This window comes from Solea senegalensis, linkage group LG19 (genome assembly GCF_019176455.1).
Source record: "Solea senegalensis isolate Sse05_10M linkage group LG19, IFAPA_SoseM_1, whole genome shotgun sequence".
NCBI classification, from domain to species: domain Eukaryota; kingdom Metazoa; phylum Chordata; class Actinopteri; order Pleuronectiformes; family Soleidae; genus Solea; species Solea senegalensis.
Window position 1 is genome coordinate 1225016 of NC_058038.1, and position 15012 is coordinate 1240027.

At 42.4% G+C, this 15012-nt stretch overlaps 2 protein-coding genes across 9 annotated transcripts; both read left to right on the plus strand.

Annotated features, from left to right (window-relative positions):
- Window positions 1-671: 671 nt before the first annotated feature.
- Window positions 672-11701, plus strand: LOC122785477 (tubulin beta chain). Of its 6 annotated transcripts, none has more exons than XM_044051282.1 (2): window positions 672-1971; window positions 11399-11701. In XM_044051282.1, exons 1-2 carry the CDS (start codon window positions 672-674, stop codon window positions 11446-11448), a joined length of 1350 nt encoding a protein of 449 aa, XP_043907217.1. In that variant the 3' UTR covers window positions 11449-11701. The 6 variants fall into 6 exon arrangements, with proteins under 6 accessions (XP_043907217.1, XP_043907218.1, XP_043907219.1 ...); XM_044051283.1 differs by having other exon boundaries at window positions 11402-11701; XM_044051284.1 differs by having other exon boundaries at window positions 11405-11701.
- Window positions 8335-11701, plus strand: smim22 (small integral membrane protein 22). Of its 3 annotated transcripts, none has more exons than XM_044051337.1 (4): window positions 8335-8417; window positions 9247-9381; window positions 10862-10938; window positions 11319-11701. In XM_044051337.1, the coding sequence occupies exons 2-4, from the start codon at window positions 9255-9257 to the stop codon at window positions 11367-11369; spliced, it is 255 nt and encodes an 84-aa protein (XP_043907272.1). In that variant the 5' UTR covers window positions 8335-8417; window positions 9247-9254; the 3' UTR covers window positions 11370-11701. The 3 variants fall into 3 exon arrangements, with proteins under 3 accessions (XP_043907272.1, XP_043907271.1, XP_043907273.1); XM_044051336.1 differs by having other exon boundaries at window positions 8359-8462; XM_044051338.1 differs by having other exon boundaries at window positions 8359-8462; window positions 11322-11701.
- Window positions 11702-15012: the final 3311 nt, after the last annotated feature.

Below are 15012 nucleotides of genomic sequence, written 5' to 3' on the forward strand. Positions count from 1 at the left end.
GAAAAGAAAGTACATGATGGGGGACTGAGACAACCAGGGATGACGGGAAGAGATGTTAAGTGTGTGCTGAAGTGTGGTAGGAATGGTCAGGATAGTAGCTGCTGACATTTTTCAAGAGTAACGGGGTTAACAGAAAGAATGTGACACATTGGTGGTGCTGAGGTGGAAGCTGCAATTAAACCCCATGGAGGACGAAGAAGAAAAAGAAGTTGGCAATATGTTGTGTGGTAGACGATGTGGGTGATTCAGGCAATTTTGTTGGGAGTGACCAGGATACCAGGATTAGAAATTAGCTACTCGAGTGACATCTTAGGTTGAACCCTTTGGAAATAAAGTTAAAGCGGCAAGGTTGAGATGGTTTAGTCACGTGCAAAGGAGGGATAGTGATTATGTTGGAAAAAGGATGTTGAAGATGTAGCTGCCGGGCAGGAGGAAAGGAGGAATACCACAGAGAAGATCCATGGATGTTGTGAAGGAGGACAGTTGGTACCTCAGATAAAAGGCATCTTATACCTCAAAGGAATATGACATCACGTCTTTCAAGGCAAAATTACAGATGCCATGAAACACCAGGATAAACGGTTAAGTAAAACCTTCTCAGTCCACACAGTACTCTACCGAATAATCGGTCTCTCTGCATCATTGATCAAGACTTTCAAATTTTGATCACAATGAGGGAAATTGTACACCTGCAGGCAGGCCAGTGTGGCAACCAAATTGGAGCCAAGTTCTGGGAGGTGATAAGTGACGAACATGGCATTGACCCCTCTGGGACGTACCATGGGGACAACGACCTGCAACTTGAGCGAATAAATGTGTACTTTAACGAGGCAGCAGGTGGGAAGTATGTTCCTCGTGCAGTGCTTTTTGACTTGGAGCCAGGGACGATGGACTCTGTGAGGTCTGGTCCATTTGGCCAGATCTTTAGACCAGACAGTTTCGTCTTTGGGCAGACTGGAGCAGGTAACAACTGGGCTAGAGGTCACTACACAGAGGGAGCTGAGCTGGTGGACTCTGTCTTGGATGTGGTGAGGAAGGAGTCAGAGAACTGCGACTGCCTCCAGGGCTTCCAGCTCACACACTCGCTGGGCGGAGGCACCGGCTCTGGCATGGGCACATTGCTCATCAGCAAAATCCGAGAGGAGTATCCAGATCGCATCATGAACACTTTCAGTGTGGTTCCTTCACCCAAGGTCTCAGACACAGTAGTGGAGCCTTACAATGCCACCCTGTCTGTGCACCAACTGGTTGAGAACACAGATGAGACCTTCTGCATTGATAATGAGGCCCTGTATGACATCTGCTTCCGCACACTCAAGCTCACCACACCCTGCTACAGTGACCTCAATCATCTTGTCTCAAGCACCATGAGTGGTGTGACCACCTGTCTGCGCTTCCCTGGACAGCTCAATGCTGATCTGAGGAAACTGGCCGTTAACATGGTTCCCTTCCCCAGACTGCACTTTTTCATGCCAGGCTTTGCCCCCCTGACCAGTCGGGGCAGCCAGCAGTACAGGGCATTGACAGTGCCTGAACTCACTCAGCAGATGTTCGATGCCAAGAATATGATGGCTGCTTGTGACCCACGTCATGGGCGCTACCTCACAGTAGCAGCCATCTTCAGAGGCCGTCTTTCCATGAAGGAGGTGGACGAACAGATGTTGAACGTGCAGAACAAGAACAGCAGCTACTTTGTGGAGTGGATCCCCAACAACGTTAAGACGGCGGTCTGTGACATCCCTCCCCGTGGCCTCAAAATGTCTGCCACCTTCATTGGCAACAGCACAGCCATTCAAGAACTGTTCAGACGCATCTCAGAGCAGTTCACCGCCATGTTCCGCCGCAAGGCCTTCCTCCACTGGTACACAGGCGAGGGTATGGATGAGATGGAGTTCACTGAGGCTGAGAGCAACATGAACGACCTGATTTCTGAGTACCAGCAGTACCAGGACGCCACTGCTGAGGAAGAGGGCGAGTTTGATGAGGAAGGGGAAGAGGATATGGAGTAGACACCTTTTCTTATCATGCAAGAGTGTAAGGCCAAATGACAATTAAATCTGTAATTTGGACAATTAAACTAAAATTCCTATCACACCTTTTTAAAACAATTATACTGCATCATGTTATGTATTCAAAACTAATCTTTGAACAAAAATGTCAAATGAGTTCACACAAAGCCTATTTGCTCTCTGTTTCTCAATATAGAAGTGTTGTTTTCCTGTCTGTGGAGACATGCCACAACTGATGGAGGGAAGGCCATAGTGATGCTAGCAGTGTTTTGGTGAGAGATGTTATCGCTGGAGTCCATAATTGAATAAACAGAAGTATTTACCTTCATTGGCTTTTATCAATACAAATAAGAGCAGAGTGTCTACTGGAACATTATGGGAACAGAATTTCTCTGGAAACCAGGAAAAGAAACATTTGTATACTTCACAACATAACTGGGTTACAGAAATATCTCCACAAAAAAATAGCCAAGTAGTAAAAACCATGAAACATCCCATCAACAAAAAGTATCATGCCAGTCCAAAAACTGAGCTGTATCAACCTTACAGTCAGACTCTGTTGTTTGGGCGGAACAGGTTTTAGTTTCCTCCACATATCTGTGAACAGAGTGAGTCTGCTTTCATGACAGCATTGTGCAAATACTAGCAACTTCCGTACCTCAGACAATAATTCAGTTTTCTTATGTTATTCCGGCTGAACTCAAACTAGTCTTTGTCGGACTAACATATGAGGGTATTACGATCCATAGTCCGACAACTCCTTGAAACTGAGTCACTACGCTCTAGCTTAAAGTGATACAGCGCCGTACAATGGATTTTCTCCTTGGCACATATACTCAGACTCTTAGTTAGACAATTAAACTGTGCATGTAAACATACTGAGTATAATGTTGCAGCTGCTCGCTGAGGACGGTTGAATGAATTAATGAAATTAAATGAAATTCATTGAATGAATAAAAGTCGGCAATATAGCGCAGATTTGATGACAAAACTACTATAAGATAAGATAAGCTTTATTTTTCCCGCAGTGGGGAAATTGACATTGTTACAGCAGCAAGACAGTAAAGATACATTACATGTCATTTAGCAGACACTTTTATCAAAAGCAACTTACAAGGAAATGAGTACAATCAGCCAGGGGTGGAGTTGAACTTGTGACCATGAGGTCTTTTGCACACAGGGTACCAGTCTTAACCACTGAGCCACTCCACCCAACCACATACCCAACATAAAGATCATAAATAATAAATATGCATTACCAAAAAAGAAAATTACAATATGAGAAGATATTAACACTTAGACTATAAACAATTAGAATGTAAAAAATAGAATGTAGAATGTACATTATAGGCTGCAAGAATATACACAGTATATTTACAGCATAAATAGTATATTGTGCTTGTGTACAGAATTGAATGTAGACGGAAGGAGTGAGGCGCCTGGTTATGTGTGGTCTACTACGAGCAGTGCTTGTTGTACAGTCTAACAGCTGCAGGAAGGAACGACCTGCGAGAACGCTCCTTCAGACATTTAGGATGTTTCAGTCTATTACTGAAGGAGCTGCCCAGTGCTGTGATGGTGTCCTGCAGGGGGTGGAGAGATTGTCCATCAGAGATGATAGATTGGTAGCCATTCTCCTCTCTCCCACCACCTCTCCTGGGTCAAGGGAACATCCAAGAGCTGGCTTTTTTAATCAGTCTGTCCAGTCTCTTCCTGTCTGCAGCTGTGGTACTACTGCCCCAGCAGACCACTTCATAAAAAATGACTGATGCCACTACCGAGTCATAGAAGGTCTTAAGGAGTTCTCCCTGCACTCGAAATTACCTTAGTCTCCTCAACAGGTAGAGTCTGCTCTGACCCTTCCTGTAGAGCGCAGCAGCATGGTCAGACCAGTCCAGTTTATTGTTTATGTGAACACCCAGGTATTTGTAAGATGTTACCATCTCAATGTCCATGTCCTGGATGTTCACCGGTGTAGTAGGAGAGTGTCGTCTCCTGCGGAAATCCAACACCAGTGCCTTAGTTTTCCCCACGTTGATCTGGAGGCAGTTCCGCAGGGACCAGTCCACAAAGTTCTGGACAAGTTCCTGTACTCCTTGTCGTCCTCATCTGTGATGAGGCCAACAATTGCAGATTCATCTGAGAACCTCTGTAGGTGACAGGAGGGGGAGCAGTAGTCTGCAGTGTACAGGGTGAAGAGGAACAGAGCCAGAACCGTTCCCTGTGGGGCCCCTGTACTGCAGACAGCCGTGTCGGATACACAAATCCAGAGTCCTCACATACTGGGGTCGATCACTCAAATAATCCATAATCTAGGTACCACACAGGAGGTCTCCCATAACTGTGGTACTCGCCCCAATTTCAGGCTTGTGTTGAAGATGATCCCCATAATCCCGCACAGCTGCACCGTGCAGGATTTGAGGAGCCTGGAGCTGATGCCGTCAGGACCTGCAGCCTTCATCGCCTTGATCCTTAACTCTTTTCTCACCTGGTTAGGTGTGAAGGACAGATTGGAGCAGGGGGGTTGTGACATGAAAGGAGTTGAGCTTGTGGGAGGTGAGCTGTGAACAGTAGGGAGGGGCCTGGAGATTGGGCAGTGTACTGGTGATTTAGATGAAAGGGGTTGCAGCAGTGCTGGCTGGGTCAGGGGAGGGGTAGGAGGCTGATCAAACCTATTGAAGAATAAGTTCAGGTCATTAGCACACCTCTGGTCCCCTACATCCTGGGAAGAGTCCATCTTCCTCCTGTAGCTGTCTTTCCCCTCCCTGATCTTTCTCATCAGCTCCCTCTGTACAGACTTCAGCTCCTCATAGCTCTCTTTTTCTCCTTAAGGAGAGCCTTTATCTCAGGATGAATCCAGGGTTTGTTGTTAGAGAAGGGAGTCACTCAAGGCAGAGATTCAGGGGGGATACAACTTACCTCACACACTCCATCCAAGCAGTAAAAATAGACTTAAAATACAAAGGGAGACAAGAAATAAATAAAAGAAAAGATATTCTTATGTGCAATGTATATAAACCCCTCTGAAACCCCATACTTTAAAGAAGACTGTTTCTCCTCGCTAGAGGATGATATCAGTCACTACCAGACCCAGATCCTGGGTCTTACCCTGGATCTTACCCTGTCTGTGGGGACATCAATGCTAGAACAACATTACTAACCATGGAGACAGACATCAATCAGACATTAACTTCCCTCAGCTATCACATTACATCACAATACTACAGCTGTGTCGATCACTAGGACTGTATATAGTTAATGGTAGGCTAAAAGGAGACTTGTATGGGAGACACACAAACTGCTCCCACCTCGGCAGCAGCACCGTCGACTACATGATAACAGATCTGGTGATAACAGATCACCTCAGAGCCTCTACAGTCTCTGACCCCCTATCAGACCACAACAAAATCACCCTGTACCTAAAACAAAACAAAACACACTACACAATATAAACATCTGGAGCAGATCTTCAAAGATGGAGATAACTTAGATCCTAACAACTACAGAGGGATCAACAGCAGATTACAGCAATACCTCACTGATCACAGTATTCTCACAGTCACAACCACAGAACCACATTCTACTCACTCTTATAGAGAAACATTTAAATCAAAATAAATCAAAAATATTTTCCTGTTTTGTAGACTTTGAAAAAGCTTTGACATTTGATCTGGCATGAGGGTGTCCTGCTCCAATTATTACAGAAAAACCTATGACATGCAGTCAAAACTGAAGACTAAAGAACCGAGGAGTAATGCAAGGAAATAATCTGAGCCCAACACTTTTCAACATCTACATTAACATGAGATGAGTGTCAGCTCCAGGCCTCATCCTGAACAACATACAGATCAAATGTCTCTTGTAATGTGATGATCTAGTGCTGCTGAGGGACTACAACAGCTCCTAGACCACCTTCAAACATCATGTTGTTTCAGAGTGAGAGAACCAGACCCCAGTTCACGCTGAGCACACAAACACATACACAAACACATACACAAACACATACACATACACAAACACATACACAAACACATACACAAACACACACACACATACACATACACATACACACACATACACATACACACACACACACACACATACACACATACACATACACACATACAACACATACACACACAACACACACACACACATACACACACATACACACACACATACATACACAAACACACAACACATACACACACATACACACACACATACACATATACATACACAAACACATACACAACACACATACACAAACACATACACAAACACAACACACAACACATACACAAACACATACACACACACACACACACACACACAAACACACACACACACAACACATACACACATACACATACACATACACATACACACACACACACACATACACATACACATACACATACACACACAAACACACACACACATACACACACACACACACACACATACACAAACACATACACATACACATACACACACAAACACATACACATACACATACACACACACATACACACACACAAACACACACACACATACACATACACACACAAACACATACACATACACATACACACATACACATACACACACACACACATACATACATACACAAATACACACATACACAAACACACAACACATACACACATACACAAATACAACAAAAACACAAACACACATACACATACACACATACACATACACATACACATACACAAACACACAAAAACACATACACAAACACATACACATACACACACACACACATACATAACACAAACATATACACATACACACACACACATACATATACACAAACATATACACATACACACACACACACATACACATACACAAACACAAACACAAACACATACACACATACACATACACAAACACATACACATACACAAACCATACACAAACACATACACATACACATACACAAACACAAACACATACAAACACAACACATACACAAACACATACACATACACATACACAAACATACACAAGCACATACACAAACACAAACACATACACAAACACAAACACATACACAAACACATACACAAACACATACACATACACATACACAAACACAAACACATACACATACACATACACATACACACATACCTAGGACTAAAAATGACATCTACAAAAATCTGACAACATTATATCAAATTTGAAAGCAGCATTACAGTTGGACCAGCAGCTAACCTACTGACCAGCAGCAAACCTACCAACCAGCTAACCTGCACCAGCAGCTAACCTACCAGCAGCTAACCGACTGACCGACTGACCAGCAGCTAACCTACTGATCAGCATCTAACCTACTGACCAGCATCTAACCTACTGACCAGCAGCTAACCTACCGACCAGCAGCTAACCTAACCAGCTAACCTACCGACCAGCAGCTAACCTACTGACCGGCAGCAAACCTACTGACCAGCAGCTAACCTGACTGACCAGCAGCTAACCTACTGATCAGCATCTAACCTGACCCAGCATCTAACCTGCTGACCAGCAGCTAACCTGCGACCAGCAGCTAACCTACCAACCAGCTAACCTACTGACCAGCAGCAAACCTACCTACCAACCAGCTAACCTGCGACCAGCAGCTAACCTGACCAGCAGCTAACCTACCAACCAGCTAACCTACCGACCAGCAGCAAACCTACCAACCAGCTAACCTGCCGACCAGCAGCTAACCTACCGACCAGCTAACTTACTGACCGCAGCTAACCTGACCACCGACTAACCTACCGACCAGCTAACCTACCAACCAGCTAACCTGACCGCATACCTACCAACCAGCTAACCTGCGACCAGCAGCTAACCACCGACAGCAGCTAACCTACCAACCCTAACCACCGACCAGCAGCAAACCTACCTACCAACCAGCTAACCTGCTACCTACCAGCATCTAACCTACTGACCAGCATCTAACCTACCGACCAGCAGGTAACCTACTGAACAGCTACTCTCTGTATTTACTACCCATAGTATGTGTTTATACAGATATTGTACATATTGTATATAGTGTGTGAATAAGAGTGTATGAACAATGTTGATATGATATATGATATATATCATACATATGTATGTATATATACATATACACACACATATATATTGATATGCTTTGGCAATGTAAGATGCACGCTACCATGACGATAAAGACCCTTTAGATTTGATTTGAGAAACAGACAGAGAAACAGAGACACAGAGAGAGAAAGAGAGTGAGACAGAGAGAGAGACAGACAGAGAAACAGACAGACAGAGCGAGAGAGGGGGGGGAGAGAGAGAGACAGACAGAGCGAGCACAGGTTCGTCCTTCGCACCCGGAAGTGAGGGAGGGAAAATACAGCGACGCAACTCCAGGTAAAAAAACGTGTTGTTCCTGTGAAGAAGGAAACATTGTAACAGGTAGAGAAATTATAGAAATTATCCCTCACAACATTTGCATGTACTGAACATGAAGACGTGATTTACTCTTTTATTTCCTGTGAACGGCGTTCAGTGGCGTCACGTGACTGTTAGCTGTCAACAAACAGGTGTGCGCTAATGATCGTCTGCGACATCAGTAATAATAACAAGAATGATGACACTGTTACTTCAGTTACAGCAGTAAGGCTGTTCATAAGTCACAGATGACTCATGTGAAGTTAGGATTCACTTTAGATTAGATTTGTAGTCGTGATTTAAAGCAGCAATGATTGTGCAGAAGTGACCTATTTCCAAGTTTCACAAATTCAATCTGATTTGAAACATTGTGAGTAGTTTCTGCTCAGGTGTGTTTATATAAATGTGACGAGCCTCTGTAGAATCTGTGCATTTAAACACAGTCATGGTTCTAATAATAATTAATAATCAGATCAATTATTCAGCTTCTTAAATGTGAATCATTTTTGGTTTCTTTGCTTCATGAAACCAGGAAACCATTAACAAAGCTATTCTGTTCATTTATGGACAGAAACAAGACATTTGAGACAGGAAAACATTCACTTGCATGGATATGAAACTTTGTTCTATTTCCAGCTGGTTACATTCATTCATTCATGACCATCAGCTTTATTTTTATATTTACTTAAACTTTATAATCCATGCACCAGCAACATATTTCAAAAGTGAATGAGAGGTGAAAACCTTTTTATTGTCACTGAAGGTCATAAGAAACTAACTGCTATATGGTGTGTGTGTGTGACCGCAGACTACACCATGGACCGGACTCTCCAGGACGACTTTGAGAACCAGTTCAATGACGTGATCTCCAGATTTGAGTCCAAACACTTCTTCCAGTCGGACTGGGACATCGCTTCCTTTGCAGTCTTCTTCATCTTCATTGGTGAGTCAAAGACAAAGTAGACACATGTAGTCAGGTCATTTACACAGGGTTCCCACGGGTCCTTGAAATCCTTGAAAGTTTGTGAATTTGAAAAAAAAAAAAAAATCCAGGCCCTGAAAATGGGACCTTTGAAAATGGCCCTAAAGAGCAGGGCTGAACAAATATGACCTACTGCAATTTTCAAATCACAGGAAGCGTCAAAATATCATTTTGGATGAATTATTGCCTCATGCACGTGTAATTCTCCAGACTGAAGGAAGTTCAAAATCACAAATCTGCACAAACATCACACAATAATCATTTTAAACATGTTGGTTTTTTAAATTAAAATTAGAATAATGATATAAAAATGACCGTTGCCTCTGATATGACGAATCATATCGCAATTCCTGTCAAAATAACCACAATTAGATATTTATTCAAAATCATTCAGCCCTACTAAATAGACGTGGATGATTGAAAGTGACAGACAATGCAGAACAATCGTCGAGTCGTAATGACAAAGACAGACAGTGGTTCCATGGTTTGGTCTGGAACGGTAAAGCCCGGGGACTGAGACCAGCGCGGTGCCACAGCTGTCAGGGGCAACTTGGGCACTTGTCTTACCCAAGGACACAAAGGTCAGTTGTAGAAGTGACTGAACTACTAGAAGTGGTTAGATGATGGACATCATTAATTGATTATAAGAAGTTGTACAGTTAATGTGTTTATTCTATTACAAAATAGACAAACGTTTCATCAGCGATTGCATCTTGAAGCTGCTCTCGTTATCTAAACACACTGTAAACCTGCATTCTTTCCACTAGCTCTCATGTGCTGGAGTTTACAATATTCAACGAATAATCCATATGATTGTGTTTAATGCAGCTGAGGTGGTGTAGTTGTGTTTGTACAGTGCTCAGAGACAGGAGCTTTCAGATTCTCATCTATCTATAAATTCTAGGAACGTTTGTGTGTGTGTGTGTGTGTTACTCGTGTATCTCTCGATTAATTTCAAACGTAACAGGTGTCTTGTTACGGGCATGAGTAAGTGCAGTGCCAAGTTTGACGTTGTTTGGATCAAGTCATGCAAAAGATATCGTTAAATAAATCGCTAAAACAAGCGATCACTGGCTCTCGCCGCTCTACTGTAGCCACGCCCCCTCTCACTCACACAGCACTGTGAGTGAGAGGGGGCGCTGTGAAGCTGAGGCAGACAACCAAACCACAGACTGTTCAGCCCACTCTCCTCCAGGAGGCGCTACAGGTGTCTGCAGGTTCAGAGGAAGTTTCCTTCCCGCTTATTCAATAAAATCTAAACTTTTTAAACTTTTTCCAAAGGTTTAAAGCTGTGATTCTCTGGAGAAGAACAGCTTGGTTTGGTCCACGAGTAAGAGTAAAGTGATGAGGCAATAGAGAAACAGTGAATATCTCCTGCTGCTGTCTCTGCTGGATTACACAGCATAACTGCATCTGTATGTGTGTGTGTGTGTGTTGTCAGGTATGATTCTGCTGCTGGTCGTCATGGTGATCATCCGCTGCTTCTGCTGCTGCTGCTGCTGCTGCGACGATCACAAGGTCAGCTACACTCTGTCACTCATTAACTTTAATCTGGTTACACATTTCCACTTCCTTATCGTCAGTTATGGTTAAGGTTAGTGTCAGAGTTAGGCCAGTAGTAGTTATGGTTAAGCTTAGATGTGTATATATACACATATATATGTATGTGTGTATATATACATACACACACATACACACAGGTACATTTTCATGCCACCCTCCGTCCTGACTCAACACTTCTTTGACACAGTGTGAGACCTGTGCTTGAGGGTTTGTTTCCACTGCTTCTTTTCTGGTGAAACAGTCTTGTGACACAGTAGTGTCTCATTTGTATTTGTAGACATGGTGCTGCAAGCAGATATCAGTGTAGTGGTTGACTGTTCTTGTTTTCTCGTCAGCAGCCTCGGCGGCAGAAGGTTGGTGTGGAGAACATGGCTCTGGAGCCCTGATAGCTCAAGCTCTGCACAGATGACTGAAGAAGAAGAAGAAGAAGAAGAAGAAGAAGAAGAAGATTGTGCCAATCATTAGTCTGTTAACATGAAGATGAATTGTTGTTCACCTGCACCTTATGACCGAGTGACAAAACTGTAACTCACTGATGTTGTTGACTTGTCACCATGTGACGGTTGTTGCTAGGATACAGCAGAGAGAGGATACAGCGCTTGTCCCTGTGGATTTTAATAGAACTTCCTGTATGTATTTTTTTAAAGGGATGCTCATGTTTTCATCAGAAGCTTAAATTCAAATCTATATGGAGTAAAAATCTGTCTTTATTCCTTCACTCATGGCTCTTTTCCATCACACACTTTGGTATGAGACACATTGTTTTCCATGACTCCTCCTCAATGTGGGCGGGGTCAGCATTGCACAGCTGCACAAACCTGCTGTGACGTGGTTTATATGTGACACAAACACTCATTAGACTCAGATTAAAAGATGTTGACAGAATAGCTGTCTCTGATACACCAGACAATTGCTTTGATAAACGATGGAGATGAACACACATTTTCAGGACTTTAACTTTGATCAACAGCTGGACATTGTTGGCTTTGACGTCGCACTCATGACTCTTCAGTGACGACACTCTCTGGCCAATCAGAGACCGGCAGTCTGATGATGTCTGTAGTGGCTAAGCCCCAGCTTAAAGCCACTGAGGGGCTATAGGACAGGCTAAACTTAATAATACGCTGGATACACTTACTGGCAAGTCCAATGAAGTCCAGTCCACACACTTGATTTGCTTAAAGGGGACATATTATGCAAAATCAACTTTTTAACCATTTCAATACTTATATTTGGGACTCTGGAGGCCCTACCAGTCGCCAAAGTGTGGAAAAACAATACTCAGTCATGTTTTCATGGTCCCCCTTAGTGTAAGTATAGGCGATAAAACACTCCATGTTGAATTCCCTGCACTTATGACGGCAGCATGCGCATTTCACCGTGAATGTTACCGCCCCACCAGTAAGTTTACTTGGAGAGCTCCACCTTAGCTCCACCTTGTCCCTGCGAAAGTGCAGGCGAGGGAGGAAGAGCGGTATTATGTCAACGCGGAGGGACAAGTGTGCTGTTGGTGGCTGCACAGTGGAGCACAGTGTTTTACAGAGGATTTTATATATGAAGCTAATGTGCCGGATAAAGTCAGCAAACGTGTGTTCGTGTGTTCGCACCACTTCACATCAGACTGCGGCCAGCGGTCGCCGTATTTAGTCAGCAACGTACAAACACGAAATAGGGAAATTATTTATACTAATAATTATACATTACATTACATTACATGTCATTTAGCAGACACTTTTATCCAAAGCGCATTTAAACATTTGGGTACAAATAAGAGCTAGAAGTAAGTAAGAGCTTCAAGTAAACCAAACTATGAAGTGCTAGTCATAAGTGCGATGTATACGTTTTTTGTTTGTTTTTTTTTGTTTTTTTTCTCATTGTCGTCTTAGTCGAGGTAGAGTCGGAAGAAATGTGTTTTTAGTCGGCGGCGGAAGATGTGGAGGCTTTCCGCTGTACGGATGTCGATTGGGAGCGAGGACAGTGAACAGTCTTGAGTTCTGTACATCAAAGTACATCAAAGAACATTATCACCAAAATAAAATATAATAAAAAATAAGACACAAATAAATACAAAACTAAACTAATTAGTAAAAATTCAAAAAGATTTTTTTAAAGAGATCATTGTTTTGATGTAACAAGGGTTAGTGCCTCTGATTGATATGAGATAGATGATTGATTTGCTGTCACCTGCATTCACTTACTGTAATAGGGTCCTCGTCTCCATTGAATTGCTTGATTTGCTAAATGATTCTAGATAAATAATCAATAGATCTGTCATATGATTATTTCCTATAGAATGATAACCAACATTGCATTTCTTCATGTAATAATCTACCATCAATTGTATGATAAATGTGATGAGTCATGTAAAATACTTTGATTAAATGTAGCCTATTATTATCAAAAATGTAGACAAGGCAACTTTATATAGCACATTTTAGCACAAGGTGATTCAAAGTGCTTTACATAAAATAAAATGAAAACACAACAATTCAATATATAGCATGTGGGACAAAATACAGCATGTAAAAATGACAGGCTTAAATGAAAATGATATCAATTCTATACAATTGGCCATGCAGGAAATAAATGAAAGCTATCCCATCGATTTGCATAACAATCAGTTGATGAATGTGATGAATATCACTTTCTAACATTACTACTAGGGCTGCCAAATGATCAAATATGGAGAATTTCACATAAATTGCAGTGAAACAATAATGTTATTTTAATTATGTTCATATGAATGTTACTTATTAGGGCTGTCTTTTTGTTCTTTGGGGATTTTCCTTTTCATTTTAGGGGTTTGGTTGCATTAATAGATCCACATAATTGATTAGTTTAAAACAAAAACCATCAGGAAATCAATTGGTAGATTATTGTCTACATATATTTTGTCCCTTTGATGGAGGATTTATAAAACATGATGACACTGAAATACTTCATTTTCTTTGTCACTTACACATTCAGCCTGTCGGCAATATTCTGCCACGCCACATCCCTCGCTTTATTGATTGCCGCTGTATTGCCCTTCTTTCAGATTATGTGGCTGTAATCCTCATATACCTCCATGAGGAGAACATCTCTGCACGCTCTTTTCCTTTGCTTTTCGGCATTTTTGACAGTTATCGCGCTCGACTAGAATGGGCTTTTTATTTTCCCTGTGGGCGTGCACAAGTTGAGGCTTAACAGGTGAGGCTTGACTAAGCGTCAGGTGGAGCCAGCTGATTTCACTTGATGGAACGACTTGGAGCTAGATTGGGAGGTGGAGCTTAGTCAAGCTTCAAGCTTACACCTAAGTCTGGCAATTCTTAGCTACGTTGATGGAATACCCCCCTGGTTCTATCTGACTGACGACGACAGTCTGCCTCCATGTCTGCTTCTATTCTGAAGTCACGTTAAATCACAAAAGTTTCTGCAAGATCCCAAATCCCTGGACTTGGATTGATTAAACCATGGAAGTCCTGCTGGTGCCTGGATAAATGTCGGTAAGTGTCAACTTATTCATATGCTGTGTTAATACAGCCCACATTAACGCAGGTGTGTTACTGACCTCTGACCTAAAAGCAGGGAATTATCCATGTGAAACAGTCACTCAGATTCTGTAGGAGAGACAGAGAGACCGAGAGACAGAGAGAGGTGAGGGGTTGTGGGACGGAACCTTGCCATTATGACAAGTCTGTACGTCTACTTGTCTTAAGTCAGCATATATCACTAAATATCCAACCTCCACACACACACACAAAACTATATTTTAGAGACGGCCCCAAAATCTCACAAATCATGTTTCCAGGGAGCTCATGTCTCATTGGGGGGGTGAGACCCTCCTGACACCCCCATAGTTCACACCATGGTTACTTCATCAGCCCAAGGACTTTCTGTGATATAAACACTTTTATGATGAATATATGATGATGTGGACAAGACTGTGACTGTGTGTGTTACTGTAGGCTCATCATCACTGCAGACACTCTGTACTGTAGTTAAATGTTCCTGTCATTGAACACATCATGATGATGCAGCTGGAAACAC